We start from the raw sequence: 12,785 nt of genomic DNA on the forward strand, positions 1-12,785 counted from the left end.
TAGTACTCGTTGGTCTCCCTAAATGCAAAGGAAAAATGAACACCAACAACATAAACACAACAAACCTGGAAGACAGAAACAAAAAAGCAAAGCCAAAAAGAACCGAATTGGCAACATTAAACCAAAACCTACAGTCAGTGCACCTGAAAAGAAAGCAACCCACGAGTACTACAAGTCCAATTCAATCTAAAAGTTGCAATCTTTGATATACACGTGCAAACAAAGCATCCTCGATATCACCGGTTTCGTCAGCGTCGAATCATCTTTGACCCGGAAACGATAAAGGGCGACGAGGATTGCAGATATGAAGAATTTGAGTGACACTGCACAGACATGTGAAAGACGGATGAGAGAGAAAGAGATGGGTCTGCGAAATATGGGTTTCACTTAACCCGTTTCTACGCGAAATATGGGATATAAAAGGATCTGAAAGTAGGAGGACAAATATGTGATCGCGGCCAGCCTCCAGTGATGTGAATTGGTTCGGCAAGTTCCTGCAACAAACAATTACAAGTAGGTAGTTTACATGGTAGAAAAATGGGGCTTTGTAGTTGACAATTAGAAATAGTTGCCGAACGAGTTTTCAGTTTTCAATTTTTGAAAAAGAAGGATAAAAACTGAAAATGAAATGCTTATCAAACCGCCCTAAACTAATTTCATTTAGGGATCCGACCATATGACTCACAAACAACTGAGACCGTCCTCATTTCATATCAACAAACGCATAAATTCTTATATTTTTGAAAGCATCTGCAACCCAATACACAAACTAAATACAACCTCCAATAACACATAATCATCGGTGTTTTGCTTTGCAAACAATAAATATCTTGACCAACAACCTCTCAAAAACCAAGCTTGAAAGCACAAAAACAAAGCCTTCAATCTTTCTGTGGATAATGTCCACAAAGCGAACAATTAACGAAGTAATCAACCAAAACCTGACGGACAAACCCGAAAACACAAAAACTTGATCTAGTATCGTTTTCCAAGAATGAGGCCGATGATCGCAGACACCACAGCCACTCCCACGATGAACTTAGCGCTTGTCATTGGGGAAGCCTCAGCTGTCTGTGTATGGATATCTGCAGATGATGAGGTTTGAGCAGGTGTTGCTTCTGACTTCTTCTTGCTCTTCCTTTTCGATGGAGTTGAAATGGTTGATCCAATGTCCCTGGATTTCACTTCCAGTCCGGCTACACTGCCTCCATCACCCTGCAACACGATCATTTAAACATAAGTAAATTTAATTTCCCGCTCGAATTCTTGTAAGTTAAAAGCCTTGTGCAAGCTAAGACCCTTTTGGTATGGTTTAATGTCTTCATTTCCCCGAGTTGTTTTCGACAATTAAGTCCAAAAAATTGACATCTACTGAGAGCTTAAGATTACGTAACTAGCGTATGCTGTTTTCGGAATTTCTACAGTGGTGGTAACTACAAAGTGAGTTGGAAACAGAAATAAACATACCCTTTCTGTTACTTTGGTATCTGCCAGCTGCACTTTCTGCTCGAGCTCTTTGACTTGCTTATCTAGAAGAGCGATTTCTTTATTCTTAGCTTCAAGTTCTTCAAGAGAATGCTTCAACGATGCTTCTCGTTCCAGGTCCTTTTGAGAATCTGCTTCCTTCTGTTGAATAGGGAATTCAAACATGAACGTTTTAGCCGGCATTAAATTCCTTTTGTAGAGAATTGTCAGCGTACAGTTTAAGTAAAAGAAATCTTGAAATTGATCGGTTCCTAACCTTTTTGGAAACAGTGGCATGAGCAAGTTGTAACTCGCTTCGGAGTTTTGTGACTTGTTCATTTAATAAATCTCTGTCATGGACCTTGTGCGCATGATCGTCCAATTTTGAAGTCAACTCTGCCTCTCTTTCCGCTGCAGCCGCCTTAATGCTTTCAACCTACAATTCGTCTGAGTCAGAAAGAATATTCAAAAGATGAATGTGCCCCATTCTTTGGCTGCCCAAGAGCTTATCTGTGTTTTTTTTTTTTCATGGAAATCGATATTCTACCTCTTTTTGCAGTTGAGCTTCAGTTTTCAACAATTTCTCTTCAAGTTCCTTGAGAGAATTCTGCAACGAAGGTTTCTCAGCAACCTCAGCCTTGAGATTTTCAACCTCAGATTTTAAAGCAGCTTCTCCTGCTTTTTGTTCCTTGAGTTGTTCTTCAAGGTTGGATATCAATTGCTGGAGTTCCTTCTTAGTATTTTGATGCACTTCATTAAGCAGGCTGTTTTCATCCATAACCGAAGATATCTGTGGCAAACGAATGTAGCTGATAAGCATAAAGCAACAATATTTAGCCGCAAAATAATTATAAAAAAGTTTGGTGCAAACCTGAGATTGTAGTTTCTGCCCTTCAGAAGAATGCTGCTGCGTTAAATCTTCAACAGTCCTTTTTGCAGCCTGAAGTTGTTCAACTGTTTCGTCCTTCTCAACAATGGCAGTGGAGCATTTTGCTTCAAGGTCACTTAGTTTGGAGTCGTATGTAGACACATCCTCTGTAAGCTTTATATTTGCCTCAGCTAGTTTCTTGCTCTCTTCTTCAAAGTGAGCTGACTTGGTTTGCAGCTCCTCAACAAAACTCTCCAGATTCTTCAGCTTTGATAGACTTTCTTCTAGCTCTGCATTTCTGGTTTCAGAAACCGCAGATGTTCTAGCTGACTTGGTTTGCAGCTCCTCAACATGCTCTTCATACAATTTTATTTGGCCTTCTAGGGCATTTAGCTTCTCCTGCAAGTCGTTAGCTTCCAAATCTCTCTGACTCAATCTTTCAATGGCTTCTTGCAACTTCGTCTCTGCTTCCACAATGCGGGCTTCGGAAGCAGAATGAAGGTCTAAGGCTCTCGAGTGCTTATCTGTTAATTCTTCAACACTGCTCTTGTGCAAAACAAGTTCTCTTGTAGTGGCTTCAGTTTCAGATAGAGCAGCATTCAACGATTCCTGCAATTCATCAATCTTGCATTTCAGCTGAACATTCGTCTCAACTAGCATTTCGTTTTCTGAGAAAAGCTGAGAAGCTTTGTTTTCTGCTTCCAAGATCTGTTTTCTGAGTTCTTCATTGGTACTTTCGGAAGATGCCAATTTAGCCAAGCTGTTGTCCAGCTCTTCTTTCAACGATGCAGATTTCCCCGCAGCTTCAGCAACATGCTCGTCATAAATCTTCACCTGATCGTCAAGAATCTTTAGTTTCTCAAGCAGAGAATTTGCCTCGGCATCCCTGTTAGTGAAGCGCACTATTGTTTCTTGAAGTTTGATCTCTGAATCCCTCACTAGGGTTTCATGTAGCGCTTCAAGCTCTGATTTCTTCGACATTGTTTCCTCTATTACTTTGCCTTGTTGCTCCAGTTGCTCCTCCGCACATTTGAGTTTCTGTATGACCTCGCCTTCTCTGATTCCAGCAGTATTCAGATCATTTTCAATGCTTTCCAATTTCTCTTGAGTCATCTTCAATTCTTCTCTTAAGACCTCCACCAATTTTTCTGATTCGGAAAACTTCTCAGTAAAACTACTCGATGCATCCTCCAACCTTTTCTTCTCTTCTGTGGCAACATTCAAGGCTTCAAACAACTCCCTTCCCTTTTCATTGGCCGCTTCCAGGTCAACTTCAAGGCTAGATGTTCTCGCTTGGAATGCCTCGAGTTCAGAAGCAAGTTCAGATACCTTGTTAGAGTAATTCCCAGAATCTGCTTCTGCCTCCTGACATTTCTTTTCCAAACCAGTTATTTGTTCCTCGAGTTCTTGAATTCTGGACTTCTCTGTTTCAAGCATCAACTCCAGCTCACTCACCTTTTTACCAGTATCCTCCACTTTGGTATGAGAAATTTGGACCAAATCTTCAAGTTCAAGGCTTCGCTGATGGTGTTCAGTGGCCCGGCCCTCATGTTCGGCACATTTCTCGGAGGCAGTCTTCAGTTCCTCCTGAAGATCTGAATATTGCAAAGTTGACTGGTTTAATGCAGATTCCAGCTGGCCTATCTTCTCTTGGTATTCTTGCACCTGACCAGTCAGCTGTTTCTTTTCTTCCTCGACCTCGCTCAATGCAGTATTGAGTGCAGATAATTTTTGAGAGAGTTCTTCCAGACCACTCTCAGCAATTCCTCGGTTCAGCTCTACCGCACTTACCTGTTGCTCGAGCTCTCTCAGTTGCGATTTGGCCTCCTCCGCTGCTGCATTTGAAGCTTGAATAATTGCTTCAAGTTCAAGATTCTTTTCAGTAGCAGTTGCAAAAGCAGCTCCTGATTCATTATGGAGCTCATCCAGTGACTTCAACTTCTGTTCAAGCTCAGCATTGTTCGACAAAGATTGAGACAAAAGAGCATCTTTTTGATGAAAATTCTCTTCTGAAAGCTTCAATTTTTCCTCGAGATCACTGCACAGCTCCTTCATCAGCTGCACATTACCGGTGAGATCTGCCACAGCTGCTTCCAGAGCTTCTTTTTCTTTGGTTACTATTGCCAAATTCTCCTGTGTAGCTACGGACTGTTCTTCATGAGTTTTTCGTGCAGCTTCAACTAATTCCTTGGCGCTCAATTCCCCCTGTAGCTTCAACTTCATTTCTTCCAATTCAGAAACCTTTGCTTGAAGATCTTCTTTAGTTGATGCAAACAGATTTTCAAGAGCGGAAATATCTTCCTTCACTTGAGATTCCGAGGCCTTTTTCAGGCTCAATTCCTCAGTCAGTTCATTTATCAGAGCATCCTTAGCCGAGAGTTTCTCCTCCAGGTCTGCGCCTTGAGACTTTGATAGAGCCAGCTCTTCTTGGACAGCAGAAAGCTCGGCAGCGGTAGAACTGAGTGCTTCTTTGACTTTTTCATCTTCGGCAATCTTTTCATACAGGCCCTTGAGCTCTCCTTGTATGGAACCCATCTGATCTTCCATCTCCTTCGCACTCAACCTTGTTGCTTTGAGCAGTTTCTCGAACTCCAAGGCCCTCTTTGTCTCAGTTTCGGCATGTGAACCACTTTGCTTGTGCAACTCCTCAAATTTTTGCACCTCGCAGGCAGAACTCTGCAACTCTTTCTCCAAGTCCTGCATCCTCTTTCTCGAGCTTTCAAGCTCAAGGTTGAGACCGTCAAACAATTCCTTCACCGCGATCAGATCCTTGTGCTTTTCTTCTTGAGCTTGCAATGCCTCTTGCAAAACATTGAGCTGCGAACTGTATTTCTCCTCGGCTTCGGTGATTTGCTCTTGCAATTTCTTATGACTGAGTTCAAGCTCTTCATACTTCTTTCCACTTTCTCCCAGCTTCTCCTTCATAAGCAAGACCTCATGCTTCAGCTCAGAACTCTCTGATTCCGAATGCTTCAACGCACCAGCCAACCTTTCGATTTCAACCTCAAGGTCACTGACCTTCTCCCGCCCTTCTAGCAATTCTCTGCTCAAATTGCTCGAGCTTCTCTCGATAACAGATACCTTGTCGTCCCCCGCCAATGCTGTTTCAGCAGCATGAGAACCATCCTTCACATCTACCGATTCTCTCTCAACTTTTATGAACTCTCCATCAAATGTTGCTTCCTCCTCTTCTTTCTTTCCTTCTTTTTCTACCGGCAGCAATTTCCCATTCGATACCTACATCGAAAACAACATTCAGCATCCATTCAAATCATACAAAATCAAATGATCCCACGAAAGGACTTAAACGTTCAGTTGCAAACTAATCCATGAATGACTACTGTAACTTAATTCCGATCACTTTGAACAAAACTAGAAAAGAGAAAGGCTTGAATCACAGAACGCAGATCGCGGTTACCTTGATCGCTTCAGCATTTGCAGTCTCGGCAACCTTCACCGGGGTTTCGGAGATCACTTGTGCTTCTTCCATAATTTACCCAGCTCCTACTCCACTCGCTTCTCTGCGATTTCAGAACAAGAACAACTTCATCAGATACTTTAATGATATCAACTTATAAAAATAATACAGATTTTTCAAAAAAAAAAAAAAGATTCTAATTACTACACTTCATTTTTTTCTGGAAAATTCTTTTACGTGAAGGCTTTGCAATCTTGCATGAAAAATAAACGCAGAGAAAGACATTTCGTAACAGCAGGAAAGCATAGAGGGGCAATTATGTAATTTGGGTCCCAGGGCCCCTGTGAATTGTGTGCCGGAAATAGACAAAAAAAAAATCTGACGTGGAACCCAAAACAGGGACCCACCCCCAACTCATACTAGTGGCCCATCAGCATCATGGCACAGCATTTTATTCTTCCGTGATGCTCTTTATTTATTATTTCATAAGTAAAAAGTACAAAAAGAAATTTTATAATTAAATTAATTAATATAATAGAAAAAATTATTTCAGTTTAATAATTTTTTCTTTTATAAATTACTACAATTTAGTAATATTATTTTTCACTTATAAGTAAGAGGTTTTAGATTTGATTTTTACCAAAGGCAAAGTTCAACCACATTATTGGTAGGCCATTATGAGGCTAAGTCCATAATTTTATTTTAATGTAGATAATATCGTTTGTTAAAAAAAAATTTCTAAAATTTAGACGCTCTTTCTTTGACTCTCTCATTGAAATTGAAGGCTTGGATTATAATTAATTAGTAATTAGTATCAAATAATAAAAACTTTAGTAACTCTAAGTTTTGCTTGCCAAAAACTTAGAAGATTAAAATTTTGGTTCCATTAAAAATGAATAATTGAGTTTAAGCAATGATGCTAGGTCTATCATCAATACATGGACCACTAACAAAGCATGGGTTCCTGCCTTTTGGCCACATTCAAGGACATAATGACCTCGATAACGATAATGTTCAAGTTGATCATAACTCGTGCTAATAACACTACATAACTGTGTAATCGTCATAGTCCAAAGAGGAGAAACCAATAGGAAAGCACTCAATTATCTTCAAGGTGAGATCAAAATCACATGCTGGCTGCCAATTTTTTTGTCACTTAAACTAGTGATGATCTAACATGTGATGATCTCATGTGGAACGATTTAGTATGTGGGACCCAAAATTCTTCATCCAAAGAATATAATTTTTTACACATCCAGATACACTAAATGTACTATACAATTAGTTAGATATTTGAAGCAAAAAATTCAATTGATGTACCGAACAGTGTTACCACAAAAGATTACTCCATTTTCATGGGTTAAAAATGGAAAAATAAATTAGAAAAAAAAATGGAAAAAAATTAAAAGGTGTACATCTTTGAATCCCTAGAGACATCTGGACCGTCCGTTGCTAATACAAAAAGAGTGAAGCAAGCAGTGGGAGGTGGCCACGAGAGAGGATCCTCGCCGGATCCTCTTTGTGAGGTTTCTAAAAATCCTTCAATCACATCCGTTCATCGTACATCATGTGATCAGTTTTTGTTAAATACTGTTTATATTTAATTTTAAATAAAAAATTTATAATGATTTCTGACCGTACGATATACAATGAACGAATGTAATTTGACGATCCTTACTTGGAGGCCACTAGCAAAGTTGGCAGTCCATCCTTTATATTTTTGGATGTATCTTTTTATTTGAATCGACAGATCACAAACCCCATCTTTTCTAAATTTCCCTTCCAAAGTTATGACCAAAAAGAAAAATTAGAAAATAAAAAAGATTCTTTCAAAGTTAAAGAGGGGAAAGGAAGAAGGCGGGGGCGGGATGGACAGGTAGCTTGGCCATCATTTTCTTTCTTAAGTTTTTTTTTCCTACTTTATAATTTTAATCACCATCTTTGGCTCCGTAATTACATAAAAAAAGGCATCTCAATTATCTTCGACAATTGGAGAAAAATTAGGCAGCCACTAATTGAGGTGGATAATCAAGATCAGCTTTCACATGATATAAACACACTCTAGACGTGCTCGTTAGAATGTTTTTAGGTTTCAAAAGCACAAATGTTTCTTGCAATAAGCACTAGTTATGTGTTTTTTTTGTATTGTTTTAACACTACATTTAAACAAGCTCTATAACATGAATATGGGCGAGAAAGAATGGGTACTAGATCAATTAGGTATTCCTAATCAATCTAATTCTCGATTTTTCATGTACATTTAAGGGCCAAAGAATAGAACTCGCAAATCAAAGCATACTAAATACACAAGCGTCAACAAACGCATTAGACTATTTTCAAATAAGATGTCGAATGGGATGTGAAATGCGATCTGACTCATTTTATGTAAGTAAACTTGTCAAACATACATAGCATCATTTTGAATGAGGATATTCTCCGGATTCTTTAATCATGTTTGTTTATCGTTTATCGTGTGGTCAGAAATAATTGTAAATTTTTTTTATTTAAAATTGAATATAAACAGTACTTGACAAAAACTGATCGTACGATATACGATGAACAAATATGATTGAAGCATTTCCGGAATCCTTACAGAATCCGAAGAGGATTCTCGTTCCATTATTTTCTCCTTCTCACACTTCCGACTATTTTTGTTGCTCAAATCCAATTATTCAATGTCGTTAATAAAAAAATTGACTCTAAAATAAAAATAAAGAAAATTCAATTAAGAGCTGGAATCCACTGCAACAGGACGTGCAAGTAAACCAACCTCAAATATGTTAAATTTACCAATAAATTCATACTTCCTTAACCATTTAATAGCGATTTAAGCAGCTTTAACGACTAAAATATCTACCAAACACCCCTAATTAAATAAAATTTAATTGATTTTATCATCAAAGTGAAGATATGAAGAAAATGGACCAGAAAAATGATCATCAAGGATCAGCAATCAACAAATGGAACGTGAAGAATATTGATCGTCCTGATCGGTTTCTTTGATTCTTTCAAAGTATTTTTTCGATTCGTCGATATTTTAAACTACTCTGATTTATTAGATACGGGATTCAAAGTCCGTCTTGACCAACTGACATGACCCTTCTGCAACTTCTTTCAAAGACTTCAAAGACACGAACTTTGACATCAGAAACAAATGAAAATTGAAATGCGCAATCCAATTCACATAAGAACCAAATTCTAAAACTTCACCCAAATCTAAACCAAACCCAGATTCCATCATCGCACAAGGATCAAATTCGATGCTTAACCAGTTAATCGAAACACCATAAGCAAAAGAAAGAAGAAAACAGGTATGCATAAAATAAATGCATAACAAAAAAGGAATAAGTAGAGAGAGTGAGGTTGATGACTTGCCTGATAAAGTTTTGATTGGATTCTCCTTAGATTTCTGGGAAGCTTTTTTTGTTGTTTCTTCCCGAGAGACGAAAAACAAATGGAGTGATTAGGATTTTGGTGAAGGTGATGAGGATGATGAAGGTGAAAATACAAAATGAAAAGGCAGAATTTTTTTTTTTTGTCAAACAAAAAGAAAAGCTAGATGAGTTGAGAGAGAGAGATTCCAACTATATAAATATGAGTGAGGGGGCAGAAGGGTCCACCTACAGTGCCAGGCAATCAAACGGTAGTAGAAGAATTTTCAGTGTGTTCGGAACACAGAATATATGTTATTATACAATTAAAAGATTTTTTTTTCAAATGTTTCTCCAATTATATAATAGTATGTAATGTTTCGGCCCGTGTTCTGAGCACATTGAAAAATCTATGTTCCTTTTTATTTTTTATTATTTTTTGAAACGTACGGATTCCAAAACAGTAAGTCTATTTTCACCTGTTCAAATCTGTAGATTTGAAACCTGATTCGAAATTCCATTGTTTTGTTATGTGAATGTGTGATTGTGTAAATATTGGTTGATTGTATTTAGAATATTAGAAGATTTATTTCTAAATTAGGTTCCTATTCTTAGTTTTTTTTTACTCCAATTAAAACTTTATTCTTTTTTAAATTTTGATCAAGATCATTCGGTTTTAATAAACATCATTAATTATTCAAAAACAAAATATTTATGTAACATCCCACATCGTCCAGGGAAGTGGATCATGTAAGCCTTATATGTATATTCTCATCTCTACCTAGTACAAGACCTTTTGGGAGCTCATTGGCTTCGGATTTCATCGAAATTCCGAAGTTAAGTGAGTTCACGCGAGAGCAATCCCAGTGGGTCACCCATCCTGAGGGAGTGGTTGGGGCCCAAAGCGGACAATATCGTGCTACGGTGGAGTTTAGCCTAGGATGTGGTGGGGGCCTGGGCGGGGATGTGACTATTTGGTATCAGAGCCAATCCTTGGCTTGAAGTGTGCCGACGAGGACGTCAGGCCCCTAAGGGGGGTGAATTGTAACATCCCACATCGCCGAGGGGAGTGGATCCTGTAAGTCTTATATGTATATTCTCATCTCTACCTAGCACGAGACCTTTTGGGAGCTCATTGGCTTCGGGTTCCATCGGAATTCCGAAGTTAAGCGAGCTCGCGCGAGAGCAATCCCAAGATGGATGACTCATTGGGAAGTTCTCGTGTGAGTTCTCAGAAACAAAATCGTGAGGGCGTGATCGGGGTCCAAAGCGGACAATATCGTGCTACGGTGGAGTTTAGCCCGGGATGTGGTGGGGGCCCGAGCTGGGATATGACAATTTACATGTTACGGTAATAAAGTTTTATTTTTAAATATAATCATTTAGTGTTAGAAACGTTACATTTGATATATTATATTTATGGTTAAATTTTTTATCATATATTTATATTTCTAGTTTGTACCTATTTTTAATTTGCAACTATTTTTTAAATTGTACCAATTTTCTTTTAAATTTTGATTTGTACCCATATATATTTTTTTTTGTCCCTTATTTAAACTTTTATTTGTACTCATAATTTTTTAAACCTTTTATTTGTACCCATAATTTATTTATAATGTACACTTTTTTTTACAAATGTACCACTTTGTTTTATGTTTACTAGCATATGGGCACACACAAAGTGTGTGAGAAATTTTTTTATTTTTGTTTTTTGAAATAGAAGGAGAGAGTAAGAGAGTGATACAGAATGTGGGAGTGGCAAATATTTTTTTTTCTTTTTTAAATTAGAGATATGTTAGGATTACATGTAAGTGAGGCTTTGAAAAAAAAACAATAAAATTTAGTTGTGTAAAGTTACATTTATGCCTTATATTTCTTATTCATGTTCTGTTTTAATTAGAGGGTTAAACTGGTAATTTCATAGGACAATGAGTGTTTTATTAATTAGTAGAGATGTATCCCTATTTTTTGTTGTAAGTACCATTTTTTATGTAAAATGTACCCTTTTTTTTATGTAAGATGTACCCATTTTTAATGTAAAATCTATTTATTTTTAATCTAAAATGTACCATTGTTTTTTTTTTTTAAATATAAAATGTACCCATTGTTTTCTATATAAAATGTACCCACATTTTTATGTAAATGTACCAATTTTTTATATATAAAATGTAGCCAAATTTTTATTACATAAATGTACTCATTTTATAAAAATAAAAACCTTTTTTTATATAATCTAGAATGCACCCATAAGCAATTTTGAATAATTAAATTGGTAGTGTAAATGAAAGTAAAAAAAAAAAAAAAAGGTTGAGTCTGTATTGGGATTATTGCATCTCTTTTATTATGTCATTTATGTAGCATAAGAGGAACTTCAATCAAAAATCTAAAATGTATAAGGTTTGAGTCTATAGCAGTTAGAAAAAAAAAAAAGTCTATGTAACAGAGGGACTTCAATCATTTATGCCATATTTTTATAATCCTTCATGTTGAAGGGTTCAAAGTCTGTTCCATGTTGGTGTAAACTGCCACTTCGTGGGTTGCTTTTGTGTTAAAAAAGTCATTGCCACAGAAGAAAAAAGAAATGGTGGCTTTTGGGTCCCCTCAGATTGGCGGCCATCCGCGACCGACTAATTCTTTAGTCGATTAAGACATTTGCCTCTCTCACCTTTGGCATCCATGTTTATAAACTAATTTAAACAAAATTTCCAATTGGGCTTTTTAGGATTTTTTATTAAAAGGAAGGTTGAACAGTCCAACCTTCCCTTCTACTTTCTTCAGCTGGTCGTATACAATTTGAGGAGTTTGGTCTGTGATCAATGTTTCTCTTTCTAGCACCTTTAATCAATTTAAATTATAATACAAAGATGTAATCTAAAGTTAAGTGAGTGCTCATAGCGCCAATGGCTTGGTAGTTAGTAGCTTTTAAATTTCATTTTGCTCAATTTGATTGGATTGTGGGAGTGTTCATAGCGCGGATGGCTTGTCTACTCCTGTTTTCCGTTCATTCATTTAGTTTGTTGGCCTGTAGCAGCGGCTTTGCAATGATGGTGCGGCTGATATGGTGGTTTTTTTTTCAGTTCTAGAGTTTTTTGCTCTTTTTCAGTTCTAAGCACTGCCTTTTTGGGCATATTTCATTGTAATTGCTTTATGTGGAGTTGGACATTGCTCGGCAGTTTTGAACTCTCTTTTTTAATGGCCCTTACTTTTATATTAACTTTTTTTAATGAAATTTATTTTGATTGACAAAAAATAATAATAATAAAATAAAATAAAAAACTGTAACATGCAAAATTATGATAGCCGGTGGAATCGTGTGTTTTGGAAGTATATATGTTTAGCTGTTTGGTACGACAATTATTTGCACAAGGAAATGTTTGGTTTAGATCCTTGTCGAACACAGTCCATTGGAACAAACAAAGATGTTTACAGATTCAGACTAATTAAAATTAAACATTCTGACTTGAACTTTCTAATACTATAAGGAGGTTAATTATGGAAGAATCATGTGAAAGTGATATCGAAAACGTTGAGTTAGGTTTAAATGTAATTAAGAAATGGACTTAACATGTGTTAGGATTCTATTAAGGTAAAACTTTTCTGATTTAAACTCTACCTACTTTGAAGTAAATATTTGTTTCAAACAAAGTCGGACGGTAATACTGAA

The 12,785-nt window shown here is 36.9% G+C and overlaps 1 protein-coding gene across 1 annotated transcript; it reads right to left on the reverse strand.

The window, feature by feature from the left end:
* Positions 1-706: 706 nt before the first annotated feature.
* Positions 707-9,313, reverse strand: LOC103941122 (myosin-10). The gene is made up of 7 exons (XM_048578347.1): positions 9,126-9,313; positions 5,751-5,853; positions 2,336-5,569; positions 2,012-2,254; positions 1,742-1,900; positions 1,468-1,626; positions 707-1,215 (listed from the first exon to the last, which is right to left on the reverse strand). The coding sequence occupies exons 2-7, from the start codon at positions 5,820-5,822 to the stop codon at positions 976-978; spliced, it is 4,107 nt and encodes a 1,368-aa protein (XP_048434304.1). The 5' UTR covers positions 5,823-5,853; positions 9,126-9,313; the 3' UTR covers positions 707-975.
* Positions 9,314-12,785: the final 3,472 nt, after the last annotated feature.

Source organism: the organism of the source record quoted next, unplaced genomic scaffold, assembly GCF_019419815.1.
Source record: "Pyrus x bretschneideri cultivar Hongxiangsu unplaced genomic scaffold, Pyrus_bretschneideri_v1 Contig12, whole genome shotgun sequence".
NCBI classification, from domain to species: domain Eukaryota; kingdom Viridiplantae; phylum Streptophyta; class Magnoliopsida; order Rosales; family Rosaceae; genus Pyrus; species Pyrus x bretschneideri.